General features: G+C 52.6%; 5 protein-coding genes across 5 annotated transcripts; 3 read left to right on the plus strand and 2 right to left on the minus strand.

Annotated features, from left to right (window-relative positions):
* Positions 1-326: 326 nt before the first annotated feature.
* On the plus strand, positions 327-1,238 carry CGCA056_v012512 (Isoflavone reductase-like protein IRL; the record flags this gene model as incomplete). Its single annotated transcript, XM_037327756.1, has 1 exon — positions 327-1,238. The coding sequence occupies one exon, from the start codon at positions 327-329 to the stop codon at positions 1,236-1,238; it is 912 nt and encodes a 303-aa protein (XP_037174620.1).
* Positions 1,239-1,803: 565 nt separating this feature from the next.
* On the plus strand, positions 1,804-3,007 carry ddh-1 (D-2-hydroxyacid dehydrogenase; the record flags this gene model as incomplete). Its single annotated transcript, XM_037327757.1, has 4 exons — positions 1,804-2,111; positions 2,174-2,226; positions 2,278-2,355; positions 2,415-3,007. 4 exons carry the CDS (start codon positions 1,804-1,806, stop codon positions 3,005-3,007), a joined length of 1,032 nt encoding a protein of 343 aa, XP_037174621.1.
* A 1,277-nt stretch (positions 3,008-4,284) lies between these two features.
* FUB8-2 (Oxidase FUB9) lies at positions 4,285-5,200 on the minus strand (the record flags this gene model as incomplete). Its single annotated transcript, XM_037327758.1, has 6 exons — positions 4,285-4,397; positions 4,451-4,525; positions 4,578-4,745; positions 4,803-4,821; positions 5,037-5,139; positions 5,193-5,200. 6 exons carry the CDS (start codon positions 5,198-5,200, stop codon positions 4,285-4,287), a joined length of 486 nt encoding a protein of 161 aa, XP_037174698.1.
* A 1,171-nt stretch (positions 5,201-6,371) lies between these two features.
* qutD-2 (Quinate permease) lies at positions 6,372-8,090 on the plus strand (the record flags this gene model as incomplete). The annotated part of the gene is made up of 7 exons (XM_037327759.1): positions 6,372-6,474; positions 6,527-7,191; positions 7,240-7,410; positions 7,474-7,499; positions 7,550-7,690; positions 7,742-7,806; positions 7,861-8,090. 7 exons carry the CDS (start codon positions 6,372-6,374, stop codon positions 8,088-8,090), a joined length of 1,401 nt encoding a protein of 466 aa, XP_037174187.1.
* A 2,909-nt stretch (positions 8,091-10,999) lies between these two features.
* Positions 11,000-12,899, minus strand: CGCA056_v012516 (uncharacterized protein; the record flags this gene model as incomplete). Its single annotated transcript, XM_037327760.1, has 4 exons — positions 11,000-11,589; positions 11,724-11,819; positions 11,869-12,563; positions 12,616-12,899. The coding sequence occupies 4 exons, from the start codon at positions 12,897-12,899 to the stop codon at positions 11,000-11,002; spliced, it is 1,665 nt and encodes a 554-aa protein (XP_037174170.1).
* Between the last annotated feature and the right edge of the window lie 129 nt (positions 12,900-13,028).

A 13,028-nucleotide genomic window follows, 5' to 3' on the forward strand; every position in this document is an offset into this window, starting at 1 on the left:
TTACTTGGAAAAGCCTACTGAGGCTTTTACGAGTTGGTGTTATCACTGTCTAAAGCATGGTATTTGTAAGCCGTTGGACAAGTTGAGGACGAGAACTCTGCCTATGGCGCCATCACCGCCATCAGCTTCAATCATTCTGACTCGTGGTGACTTGCTGACGTTCGAAGTAAACTTCTTGTGGATCAGTCGATCTGGAGAGTCTCGAGGCCGATTTCAAAGATATAAGTTGGGCCAGACGGGTCGTGTTTAGATCAATCTTCAAACCAAGAGCACCATCATCCTATTTCCATCTTTGACTGTATACCTTTGCTTCAACTTATATCAACATGAATTCGACTTCTATCCGAAAAGTGCTCGTCATTGGCGCAAGCGGCAATGTTGGAACTTCCGCAATCAAGGCGCTCTTGGAGGACGGGTTCCAGGTCACTGGACTTACTCGAGAAACTTCGGTAGCATCGCTGCCGAAGGGCGTCACGCACTTGAAGAGCGACTTTTCCGAGGCCTCACTGGCGAATGTTTTCAAGGGCCAAGACGCAATTGTCAGCACCCTATCAAGCATCTCCCCAGCCGGTGCTCTGGCCTCTCAGAACTCCCTCATAGATGCGGCCATAGCTGCGGGAGTCAAGGTCTTCATCCCCTCGGAGTATGGCGTCGACACGTCTGATCCATCGGCCCCAAAGATCATCCCATTTCTTACCGACAAGATTGACACTCTCGACTATCTCAAAAAGACCCAGGACAAGATTTCATGGACTGCCATTGTCTCCGGGGCCATGTTCGATTGGGGCCTTGCGATCCCTGGTTTCGGGGGCTGGAACGTGGCAGCTCGAACTGTCACAATTTACGACGGCGGAGACATTCCCTTCGACGCCACCAACCTTGGCCAAGTTGGCAGAGCCATCTCCAAGTCCTTGAAGAATCCGGAACTCACCAAGAACCAACATGTCTATGTCAATAGCTTCACCATCACGCAGAATCAGGTTCTCCGAGCCTTGGAGAAAGTCACCGGAGAGAAGTTTGATATTTCTCATGGTTCTGTTGAAGAACTTTGGCAGACCGGTGCTGCTCAAGTCCGAGACGGGCAGCCGCTAGGTGCTCTGGGCCTGATTGCAGGTGCTGTGTATGGGAAAGGGGGGCTGGCGCAATACTCCGCCAAAAGGGGCCTTTGGAATGAGAAACTGGGTTTACCAGAGGAGAATCTTGAAGAGTTCTTGAAGCGCTATGTTACAGGAAAATAGTGACACTCAGCTAGAGCCATCGCCAACAATGGCATACAGTTGCTCCTAGTCAAGATAGCACTGGATGCACATTCACAGGTCCAGATTCAAGCAAGCAAGCCATGTCAATTTAATAGATGGACTCGAAGTGGCAAGTGATAATACGGCAGCCAGAATTCCAATGTCGTTCAGTGGCAAAGCCCATTGAAGCCGCTGTCGCCGTGACGATCAGGTACCCAGCTCCAGAGCCGAGTCAAAGATTGGCCTCCTGGAGTGCGGGGGTTCCCCACCGACAATCAGCGGAAATAGGAGGGGATTGTGAGCCACGGCACGGGACGTCCGTCAGTGGAGAGAGTAACTAACTGAAAGTCACTGGGACTCTAGATAGTGCTGGCGCATCAAGGCAAAATGGTGCAAGGGCCGAGTCAACTGTGCCTTCAACCTGCGTAAGCCAAGCCAGTGTCAGAACTAACTCTGTTGATAAGTCGCATAAATAAGCCTCAATTCCAGACGAAAATGAAAATAAGCCGTCATTTCTTGCTGCTGCATCTTGTTGTCTACCTCCAGAAGAATTAAAGCATTCAAAATGAGCACCGAAGATTTCCTCCTGATTCTGATGCCGTGGACACCGGACCCAGCTTGGGTTGCCAGTCTCGGAATGCCGGTTGAGTCCCGCAAGCTCGGTATGTACCAAACAGAACTACCAAGCGACATCAGCCCGGAGACATGGGAAAAGGTGACTGTCCTTTTTACGTGGAAATTATTTCCGACCAAAGAAATGGTACCGAATTTGAAGTACTGCCAGCTTCTCAGCGCTGGGTGCAACCAGATCCTGGGACTGCCGCTCTTTGAAGAGACAACCATCGACTTTTGCACGTCCAGTGGAACGCACCCGTAAGCAACCAACGCAAAGCCACGACGCTGTTTCTACTTGCACCGTAGCTCACATGAAACAGACCTCAGATTGCGGAATGGGTTTTCTCGACTTTCCTGGCTTTTCAACATCACAGTAGGCCTACTATGAAGCTCTTCATGCCGACAAATGCTGACTCGTTCCAAGTTCCCGAATACCTTGACAACCAGAAAGAGTCCAAATGGATCGACCCTCCATCAGATGAAGACACCGAGGATTCAGTGGGTCTGCGAGTGAATGTGCCAAACACCAACACCCATAGTTTCAACTAACAAAACCTAGAGGAATTCTCGGCTACGGCTGCGTCGGTCGCCAAGTCGCCCATGTAGCCAAAGCTTTCGGGATGAGCGTCCACGCTTACACACTGCATCCACGCCTCACACCCGAGTCCCGTAAAGACGACTCTTTCACGGAGCCAGGTCTAGGAGACCCCAACGGCGAGTATCCATCGAAGTGGTTCTACGGCAAAGATCAGCTAGACGACTTTCTCGCCTCAGATCTTGATCTGTTGGTCATCACGCTTCCACTCACGGACCAGACCAAGGGGATGATCTCTCACAAGCAGTTCCAACTGTTGAGCAAGAAGAAGACTTACGTTTCTAATGCCGGAAGAGGCGCCGTGATCAACACCGACGATCTTGTTGATGCACTTGATGAGGGCCTCATCAGAAGCGCAGCGCTGGATGTCACTGATCCAGAGCCGCTTCCTGCTGAGCATAAGTTGTGGAAGTACAAGAATGTCATCATCACACCCCACTGTGCTGGAAACTCCAATCATTACTATGAGAGAGTGCGGAAAATACTTGTGTATAACCTGGAGAGACGCGCCAGAGGCCAGAAGCTTGTGAACATTGTGAGCCGGTCAGAGAGATACTAAGCTAGAAGATCTTGGCATTGGTAGTGAATACATGGTATCTGTCTACCAAACTTTGAAAGTGATATCAACGAAGTAATATTTAGGAGTTTTACTATCCAGGCGGATACTTCAAGTTATCCAGGCAGGTAGTAGGTATCAACAATAATAAGGATAATAATAAAGGCAATAGTGAAAACGATAGGAATAGGGACGATAAGAACGACAAGGACGACAGGGATATTAAGTTATTAGTATAGAATAAACTATTTGACTTAGTATAATAGCTATCTAACTAATTAGCCAGAAGTATCCGCCCAGATAGCAAGACTCATATTTGGCTATTACGTGGTGATCTATTTTTCGCAGCAAGCTTTCTATCATCTGAGAGTTCGCAACGGGGAGCTTTCTTGTAGGGCTGGGATCATATATGATGGGGTGGCAAAATTTGGTGAATTCACGAAAACTGAGGTGTGAAACTGATTGCTTCGACATTCTTCCTACGCTCACGTCACGATGCTGTCATAGTTTAGGGTGTCATCCCAGCCAGCTTTCAGGGTTGGCGACTAGGGATAACTCTGAGTACTTTGTAAACTCTTCAGCCAGCATAGTTCGCCGTTCCTGTTGTAGCACTTCTACTATCACCCTCTCTATCTTCGCCTACACTATTTCTAGCCGCTCGGACAGCCCAATTTTCTGCGTTTCTTGTGGACACTCCACGACCACGTAAAGCGAATCAAGTCATCGAGAGCAGAAGATTCTATTTGTTTACTGCATGTAGACCGTTCAAGTGAACGCAGCTGTATAAATGGCACACATGTATTCGAGGTTTCAGCGAAGAGGTGCCACGCGAAATGCTCAGCTAAAAACCTCGCTCTTGTGATTTAATTACTCCAGCTCACAGCTTCGCCAAAACTCAGTTGGCTTGAAGGAGTGATAGACGTCCTTTGTTGATGTCTTTTACAATCTTGCATCTGAAAATGATCAGTGTTGCTTCTCATCAGCTTCGTCTAGGACACCTACCCAGCAAGACATATGGCTAGTTTCAACTCATCATGAACCAGATTGACTGCCAATTGGACACCTTCAGATCCGTTGTACTAATCCCGGGTTCATCAGCTTCTTTGAGAACAGTTATCGTGACGTTTGTTTTGAACCTACTGCCAATCCTCAGATGGGAACTCGTCCTGCGAAGCAGAAGTCCGCACCAAGGGCAAGGACTTTGAAGATGTCAGTGCCTCGTCGGATTCCACCGTCGACTGCAATCTTGATTTTCCCCTTCGCGATAGGGGCACATTCTCTCAGGGCTCGAGAGTAGCTGGAACGCCATCAAGTTGTCGACCGCCATGGTTCGAAATGAGCACACCGTCAACACCATGCTCGATGGCCAGTGCAACGTCCTCGGCGGTGTAGACTAAGAAACTCGGTCAGATGGTATCTTTGTAGTCTTTACAAATGGCCTGTTACCTCCTTTGAGCCATACATCCAGCTTGGTGTTCTCCCTTATCCAGCCGAGGGCCTGCTCCCAATTCATGCCGTCCTCTGGTAATAGTCAGCATTTCCATAGAATGTGGGTACGAGAACGTTCTATTACCATATGTCAAGTCAAGACCTTGATCGACGAGGTTTCTCATGTCCATTCCTGGGGCAACGTTGGGATACCCCATTCCTTCGGGCAGGCCAAATGCGTTCCTGTACTCGTTCAGGCGACGACCAAGCATCGGCGCGTCCACAGTCATCATCACGGCCTTGTATCCTGCCTCTGTCCACAGGCCACGTCAGTGAGTACCATCATAGCCACTTCATCCCTACAACTTACGCTCCGCCCGCTGTAGGATCTGCCTAGTGATGTCTCGATTCTTCAAGACACTAAATTACACGATGTAAGGGTTCCCCTGGCCTTGCGCGGTGACATCTTCGAGAGAACAAGTGGCGTACGCAGAGAGTGTCATGTGAATGCCAGCCGCCGCCGCGCTCGGGACGTGGCTACCTCTCCCTCCGGATGCGCCAACTTATGAGTTGCTGCAGGCGAGAATCCGAAAGGTAGCGCCACCTTCGCGCCGAAGATTGTGGTGGTTGTGTCAATGTTGGACACATCTCTGAGGACCCGAGGTCTGATCTTGTGGCGATTGTAGGCCTCCTCATTGTCCCGTACTCTACAACTTCGTGTCAGACATTTGTGAAACAGCTAGACGATAGCAAAACTTACGTTATCATGTCCATAGCTCCTTCATTCAAGAATTCTGTTTCACGAATGAGCCTGGATATCCATGGTTTGACGAAAGAGTTTTGCCTTTGTAAGCCCGAGGTAGCTTCTTGGAAGCTTCTTACTTCAGGTCTTTGATACTAAAGACCTTTTCATCAAGAGTCTTTCCGCAATTAGCCATGCTGGAGATCGTGTTTCAAGGTGAACAACTGGGTAATGAGATTGGTTGTGAGCTTGCCCAAATTTGGAAAACTTGACCAGCGGAAATTAAGCATCGCGACGGTGACCCAACAGCTATACACAAACAAAAGTCATTGAAAACATGGGCACGAACTCATTTGGCGTATTCCACATCCCCGGCCGATTTGGTTTCTCGGGTGGTGCGGGGGCGGAGCGGCGGTTGAGCCGAGTCATATCTGACTCGGCCCGCAGCTAGGCGGCACACCCCGCGTTCCTCCCCCGACCACTGCAATCAGAACCAACTTCGTTCCGTGTGATGAATCTCCCAACTGAGTTTCTTTAGGCAATCGAGGTAAAAACCATGTCATTGCGGGGCAACAGTCCCGTTGACTTCATCCTCGGGCATGCTACGGCCGTGTGGGGTTGCACGGGAGCCATGTGCATTGAATGCTGGCGGGGGAGGAGCTCCAACGGATTGCCTATCTCTCACTATTTCCATCACTCTCTAGGCTTCACTGTATTGATCATCGGTGCATCCCTTATCTGATGTCAGTTGGCAGGGGTGACAATCATGCACATGATACACCCTCTTCTATCACACAAAGCCGGAGAGCTTGCTAGTTGGTTGGAGCATGAACCCATTTGGGCAAAAGAACGCGCAGCCTTTCGATGGTTCTGGTGTACTCGTTGGTTCGGAAGCCTTGGTTCTGATAAGCAATAGTTGTAGTTGACTTGACTCGGCTCAACATTGACTTCACATCCATGGGAACGTCGAGAATCGCAGGAGTCGCGATGTCACCCGTCAGAGAACGTGTGGTGTCGACATGTACCACGAAACGATAGGAGATAGAGAGAGGTAGACATGTAGCTTTCAGGGAATATTTAAGATAGATGCAGGTCCAATAGATGCAAAGAGTCCGATCTTGACTTCATAGGTGAAGCTTCTCGCGCCGCATCTCCTAGCAGCTGTGTATGCTCATCAACAATTAACCATTGTTCGTCATGGCGCTCTCGGCAGCGTTGCAAGGCCCTGGAAAGAGATTCTTCCACAACTACCGATTCTACCTGCTAGCAACCGTGTCTTACATGGGCTCCCTCCTCTTCGGTTCGATCCCATCACCCGCAAACGTCCCAACTCTCCATTCTAACTCTACCAGGCTACGACGTCGGCGTCATGGGCGGCCTCCTCCCCTTCGAAAGCTTCAAACGCGACTTCGGCCTCCCATCCGGCTCGTCAGGCTTCGCCAACGAAAAAGTCGCTGAAGTGTCCTCCAACATCGTCTCGCTCCTGACAGCCGGCTGCTTCTTCGGCGCCCTCTCCGCGGCCCGCGCCAACGAGCGGTACGGGCGGCGCTACTCCCTCATGGCGTACTCCGTCGTCTTTCTCCTGGGCGCCTCGCTCCAGGTGGGCTCGCCGAGGAGTCTGCAGTACGTTTACGCGGGCAGGGTCATCGCCGGCCTGGGCGTCGGGGGCATGAGCTCCATCACGCCCGTCTTCGTTGCGGAGACCGCGCCGCCTGAGTTCCGCGGCCGTATCACCGGGTTGTTCCGGGAGTTTTTGGTGCTGGGGAGCAGTATTGCATACTGGCTTAACTACAGCGTGGAGAGGAACATGCCATCTACAACAAAACAGTGGAGGATCCCCTTGGGCGTGCAGCTGATTCCCGCAGGCCTGTTACTTATCGGGTTGATCCCGCTGAAAGAGTCCCCGCGATGGCTGGCTAAGCACGGTCGGAATGAAGAGGCGTTGGCTTCTCTAGCTTACATGCGTAATCAGCCGACCGATGACCCCGACGTTGTCAGCGAGTTCAACGAGATCACCGTGTGATGTGGCGTCGACGCCGAAGCAGCGCGCCAGTTGACTTGGAAGGAGTGCCTCAAGCCTGGTGTGCGGAACAGATTCTTACTCATCTTCGCACTCATGGTGTGGCAGCAGCTCACCGGCACGAACTCCATCGGCTACTACGCCCCTCAGATCTTCCAGACGGTTGGTGTTTCGAGCGCCGATGCGTCGTTGTTCGCGACGGATATATACGGTATCGTGAAGCTCATCTTCACTGCAGTCTCTCTTCTCTTCGTCATTGACAAGATTGGCAGGCGCTAGGCCCATACACTCGGTGGGTTATGGATGTGAGTTGCGTATTCAAGGATGGCTGGGTAGCCGTACTGACGTGCTCTAGGTCTGCCATGATGTTCATCCTCGCTGCCGTCCTAGCCACTCATCCCCCCGGGGATGGCAAGGCGGTGTCCTCGGCATCGATCGCTATGTGTGTCTTGGTCTATCTATATGTAATCGCCTACACGGGCTTCTGGGGTCCAGGGTGAGTTGCCTCCGTGAGCTAGGAGGTGCGAGTTGCGACTGACAACTGCAGGCCATGGATCTACGCAGGAGAGATCCTCCCGACGCATCTTAGGCCTTACAGAGTTGCATTTGCCGGTAAGCTGGTGGAAAGCGGGATCTTTCTGGGCTAACAAGCTAACGAGTTCTCAGCCGCCACTCAGTGGCTATTCAACTTCATAGTCACCCGCGTAACGCCGCAGATCATCTACGGAATCGGTTGGAAGACGTTCATCATCTTCGCCGTCTTCTGTCTTTCCATGAGTATCTTCACGTTCTTCTTCATGAAGGAGACCAAGGGGATGAGTCTTGAGCAAGTCGATGTTCTTTTTGGGTCGGCCGGGCAGCACGGCGGTCACTCGAAGCTGGAGAGACCGAGGTAGTGCACGGCGTGGAGATAGAAGAGCAAGTGAGAGGCAAATCGCACCCCAAGGGTGACGATGATTGAGAGAGCGACTGTCTTGGATGAAAAACACGTCATTGTAGAATGTGGTGGTTGTTGCCGTTGGCAAATATGTGAAGATGGAAGGGGTTCGGGTCATGATGGAATGGATGGCCAACCGCGTGAACGCAAGTGTAGTTCGCTGAGATCGAATTACGTTACCACAGGTAGGGCATCTCAGGACGTCACGAGTAGAAATAGATATTTTCAACAAGATTCCAAGGGCCAGCGGGAGCGTCGTCTTTTGCCCCCTCTCATCTTCAGAAACGCAACTTGCACGCTCGATCCCGAACTCTCGGGTTTTGAGCAATACTCGAATGCAAAAGCGCAATCCGAGCCTTTGGCAGTACCCTATTCGAGGCGGCTTCCCACAAGACTGAACAAGATCAGAGGAACACGGCTTCCGGAGGACGAAGCACCGGCGCCATAAGTTACTGAATGACAGCGTGCGAACGACGTATGGCGATCACGTCGAGACCTTGGAAAAGAGGCCATGTATTCGTGTTGATAGAAGACACCCAATGGTTTCCGGAAACTTCAGCTGCAAAGTGCACGGTCGCCCACAACAGCGAGGTCACCCAGCAATCTCGCCGGCCGATCTCCATCAACGCCAAGAACCGTCGGAGCTCCAACCACGGTATGCCGCTTACAACCAAGCTTCCAGATCGAACCGGCGAGAAACCTCAAGCCTTCAAACAAAACCCACACGGCCCATCAAGCGTCATGTCCACCTCCGCCGGACCAAACAACTCGGCACAGCGCCATAGCAGTATCCAAACATCGCCATCAGACAAGACTCCCAACATGCCACATCACAGGCGCAGTCGCATTTGCAACAAACGCGTCAGACCCATCGACGCAGACTCGCTTCGTCATCTTCGACGCTGTCGCCAGCTTCAACCCTCCATTCCTCATCTTGGCAAACCCGCCAAGACCGCTCTCGAGAATGCAGCCCCAAACCATCGCCGACCGAACACCGTCCAACCTCCATCTCAGCCCTCCAAGACTCCCGTTCATCGCCAAGCCGACCGGAGACTTTTCCAGTCGACGCAACTCAAAACATACGCCGCCGAAAAGGAAAACGCTGGTTATCCCGACTCTGGAGCGCGCGCCTCGGCGAGCGGCGAAGAATAGGGCGAGCAGCGCCCGAGGGAGCAAGAACGGATGAAAATGCGGAAATGTGACTCGGAGAAAAGACCCTAAACTCAAAATTCGTTTGCGCATCGGGGGTCCCGCGATAACGGCCGGAAATGCCCTCACTCGAAGGTTTCTTCCCACCGTGGAGCTGAGGAGGGAAAAGCCCACTCACACACACCATCGCGACGCAGCCCAAAACAAAACTCTGAAAGGAAGGCGCCGAGGAGGCCGAATAGCGAGGGTTCTCTTATCGTGCACTTGCCACACGCCTACCCAAAAACATAGCATGATCGATGCATCGCAAGCGAAGCAAGAAGAGACAGACGCAGAAAGAGAGAGTCATGAAAATAAACCTTTTCCCACGCCTCAAAACACCTCCCACTTTCCGCCCATTCAGCGGCGCGACCCAAGAAAGACGAGATAAGGCCATATTTAAACATCAATCAATCTGAAGAAAAAGGGGGACTGGAGACCCGAAGGGCGGCGCTAAGGCTTAAGCATGCCCTCTAAAGAAAATTGTCCTAATTAAATGCAGACCCCCGGCCCAGCGTGACATCACACCCAAACAGCAAACTATCTAAACTCCCTGTCAACAGCTCCCCCAGCTGCCCCCCTAAGCCCCAACGTCACAGACCACCGCTTCTCCGTCCCAACTCCGGACCACAGAAATCACATGAAACGCCGTCTCGACAACGCACAAACCACCTCATGTTTCGGACCAAGGTCCGCGACCTGACCCCCCCTCGTCCCCCGACACCTGCCAAGATCTAGATTGCCCTCAGATTGTAGGCACGGATTCTTCCATTGCGCGGGATGGCAGGCTGACATAATCGGATTGCATGAAGGTGCCAGCCAGGAAAGAGAGGAAGACGAGACGAGAGGGCGATGATCAGACGCCGCAGCTTGGACGGGGGCATCCCACACCACCACCACACTTTCTGTCGTTGCTTTCGGTATACCTCCTGCCACCCCAAGATTCGCTGGCATGAAGGTGAGAGTGTTCAACCCAAGTGAGATTAAGGTTGTCAGGCCGTTGGCGGAAGTTAGCCCACCACCCATTCGGAATTGTCACGTCAAAGTTAGTAGACATCACCAAGTGCGCGTCTGAAGAGAACATGACCGAAGAAAAAAGTGAACAAAAAATTATGTGCACTCTACTGGAATTGTGTCTTCCATTTCTTTCCAAGCCATGCTGCGTATCCTGTCAACGGAAAAGAAAACAACTCCCTCTAAATGTACAGAAAGGTTTCGATCATGAAAACGGTTTGGGTGGTCGTCGAGGAGGAGGTAGGAGGAGGGGGGGGACATTAGAACAATAATACGGGGAGGTGTGTTGAGGGTTGCTCTGCCAATGTTGTGTGGTATCGGGGGGTAAACGGTTTTTCATGATCCAGGAGTAACAACAAAATAAAGAAAAACCACCAACACGGTGCCCACGACCCATTGGCAACCAAGATTCGTCTAGTAATAAAACCTTCATTGTGTGTAGACCCATTCGTCGTCGGAAAAAGGTTGGACGACTCTCTCACAAAGAGAAAAAACAAAGAAACACCAGAACATTTTTGTCGTAAACCCGTCATCGGGGGGTAAAAAGTAAATGCCGGTAGGGTAGCCCCGTTGGGTGAGCGGTGCCGTCAAATATTCCAATCCTCGGGGGTCGTCGTCGTCGTTCGTCGCAGAAGAAATGGGGAAAACACTCAAGAGGGGATTCGATTACGAGAGCTCCTGGATGCAGGCCTGGACCTGGGCATCGCATTCGGATGTGGAAGCCCCGTTACCCTGTCCACCGTTGATAGCATTGAAGCAGGAGTTCCGTTGAATGTCGCAGGCACGCTGCACGGCGCTGGCCTTGGAAATGAAAGAGTTGCCGTTGACGGAGAAGGGTCGGCTGCTATCGCCCGAGTCCGTGACCGCCGGGGCCGCGAGCCCGAGGATTGCGTTCGACGTTGCGCCTCCCTTGCCACCAGCGGATCCGGAAGAGTTACCGTTGGCGTTGTTGTTGGAGTTGCCGGAGGCGCCTCCCGTCTGGGTCGGCACCGCTGCCGACGAGGCTGCCGAAGAAGTCGCCGACGAGGCGGGTTTACTGGCGGCGTCCCCGTCCTGAGCGGACGTGTTAGCATCAGCGGAATTTTGGGCATTCTGTCCGGACTGGGTTTGTGAAGTGGCCGCACCAGGGTTACCGAATCCGGGGAATTGGCCTTGCCCGAACGGGTTTCCACCGTTCTGGCCGCCAGGGAAGCCTCCTCCGTTCTGAGCACCAGGGAAACCTCCATTTTGAGCACCGGGGAATCCTCCAGGGAAGGCTTGGGTACGGGTATTAGCGCGAGGGTAAGGGAGAGAGGGGGGAGAGAAGGGGGAAAAGAAATTGAAAATGCCTCGGGTTCAATGTGCGAAATGCAAAGGGGGGTTCTAAGGTGTTATGCGTTGTTGGCATTACCTCCTTGACCGGCGCCTCGTTGTCCCGCACCAGCAGCGCGGTTGCCGCCTTGAGCCCTCTTTCCGGCGTTCTGCTTACCTCCTCGGTTGCCGCCGTCTGTTCCAGTGGTTAGCTTCAGAATCGTGAAGTCTGCGGGGTCACTCACTCTGGCCGTTGTTTGCGTTCTGGCCATTGTTGCCATTCTGGCCGGTGTTGGCGTTCTGGCCGTTGTTGTTGTTGTTGTTGTTGTTGTTGTTCTGGCCGCCGTTGTTGTTGTTGTTGTTGTTGTTGTTTCCTCCGTTGTTGCCGCCGTTTCCGCCAACGGTGAACTTGTTGCAGTCATCCTGAGCACCACGCTGAGCGACGGGCATCAGAACAGGCTGGTGGTTGGAGGCGGAAGACATGGTGCAGACGCGGTAGTTTCCAGCAGGGAGACCACCAGTGACGGTGGCCTTGAGGTTGCCGTTGCCATCACCGGCATCGTTAATACCCTTGAAGAACACGAACTTGGACGCATCCAGAGGCTGCTGAGGGGTGAGGGAGTTGCCCATGTCCTGAATGGTGACGTGAACGTGACCGACGATCTGACCCTGGCCGTTGAGGTCCTGGGGAGCAGAGTAGTAGGTGGCCTGGGCATCAGTGAAGGAACCGGCAGCCAGGTTGTTGACCTTGAGTTCAACGTCAAAGTCCTGGTTGGCCTGAATGTTGCCGTTGTGAGGGGGGTTCTGCAGGACGGTGGAGACCATTTTGGTGTTGGCGGGAATCTTGCCCATGACGATACCGTTGCAAGATCCAGCGGTGATCTGCTTGCCGTCGGTCACTGTCTCGCCGGAGCAGAAGTTGATGAAATTGGCGTCGTCACTGGCCGAGTGGTTAGTACATCGCCGGTGTTTGAAGGGCTCGGTGGACTCACGTAGCGGACTGGGCCTGCTGGGCAGCGGGTGTTCCGGCAGACTGGGAACCCTTCTGGACAGCGTTCTGTTGCAAGCAGAGTTGGCCGTTGTTGCCTCCGTTGTTGTTGTTGTTGTTGTTGTTGTTCTGGCCGTTGTTGCCCTGGTTTCCACCACGGTTTCCGCCACGGTTCTGACGCTTAGCCAAGGCGGCGCTCAGGGGAGAGTCGATGTCCATGAAGGTGACGCCGGCCTCGGCGACGACGGCCATGCCCGCGAGGGCTGCGACGAGGTTCTTGATCTGCATCTTGATCTCGGATACAAAAAGTTGTCGAATCGAGGGGGTTCGAAGGGTGCTGTCGACCGAGTCGCTCTCAATAAAATACTATAGTTGTCGTTCGAAGGGGTGGTTCCAGACCGAGGAGCGAACAGAGTA

This window comes from Colletotrichum aenigma (assembly GCF_013390185.1).
Source record: "Colletotrichum aenigma strain Cg56 chromosome Unknown KSG_Cg56_contig08, whole genome shotgun sequence".
NCBI lineage: Eukaryota > Fungi > Ascomycota > Sordariomycetes > Glomerellales > Glomerellaceae > Colletotrichum > Colletotrichum aenigma.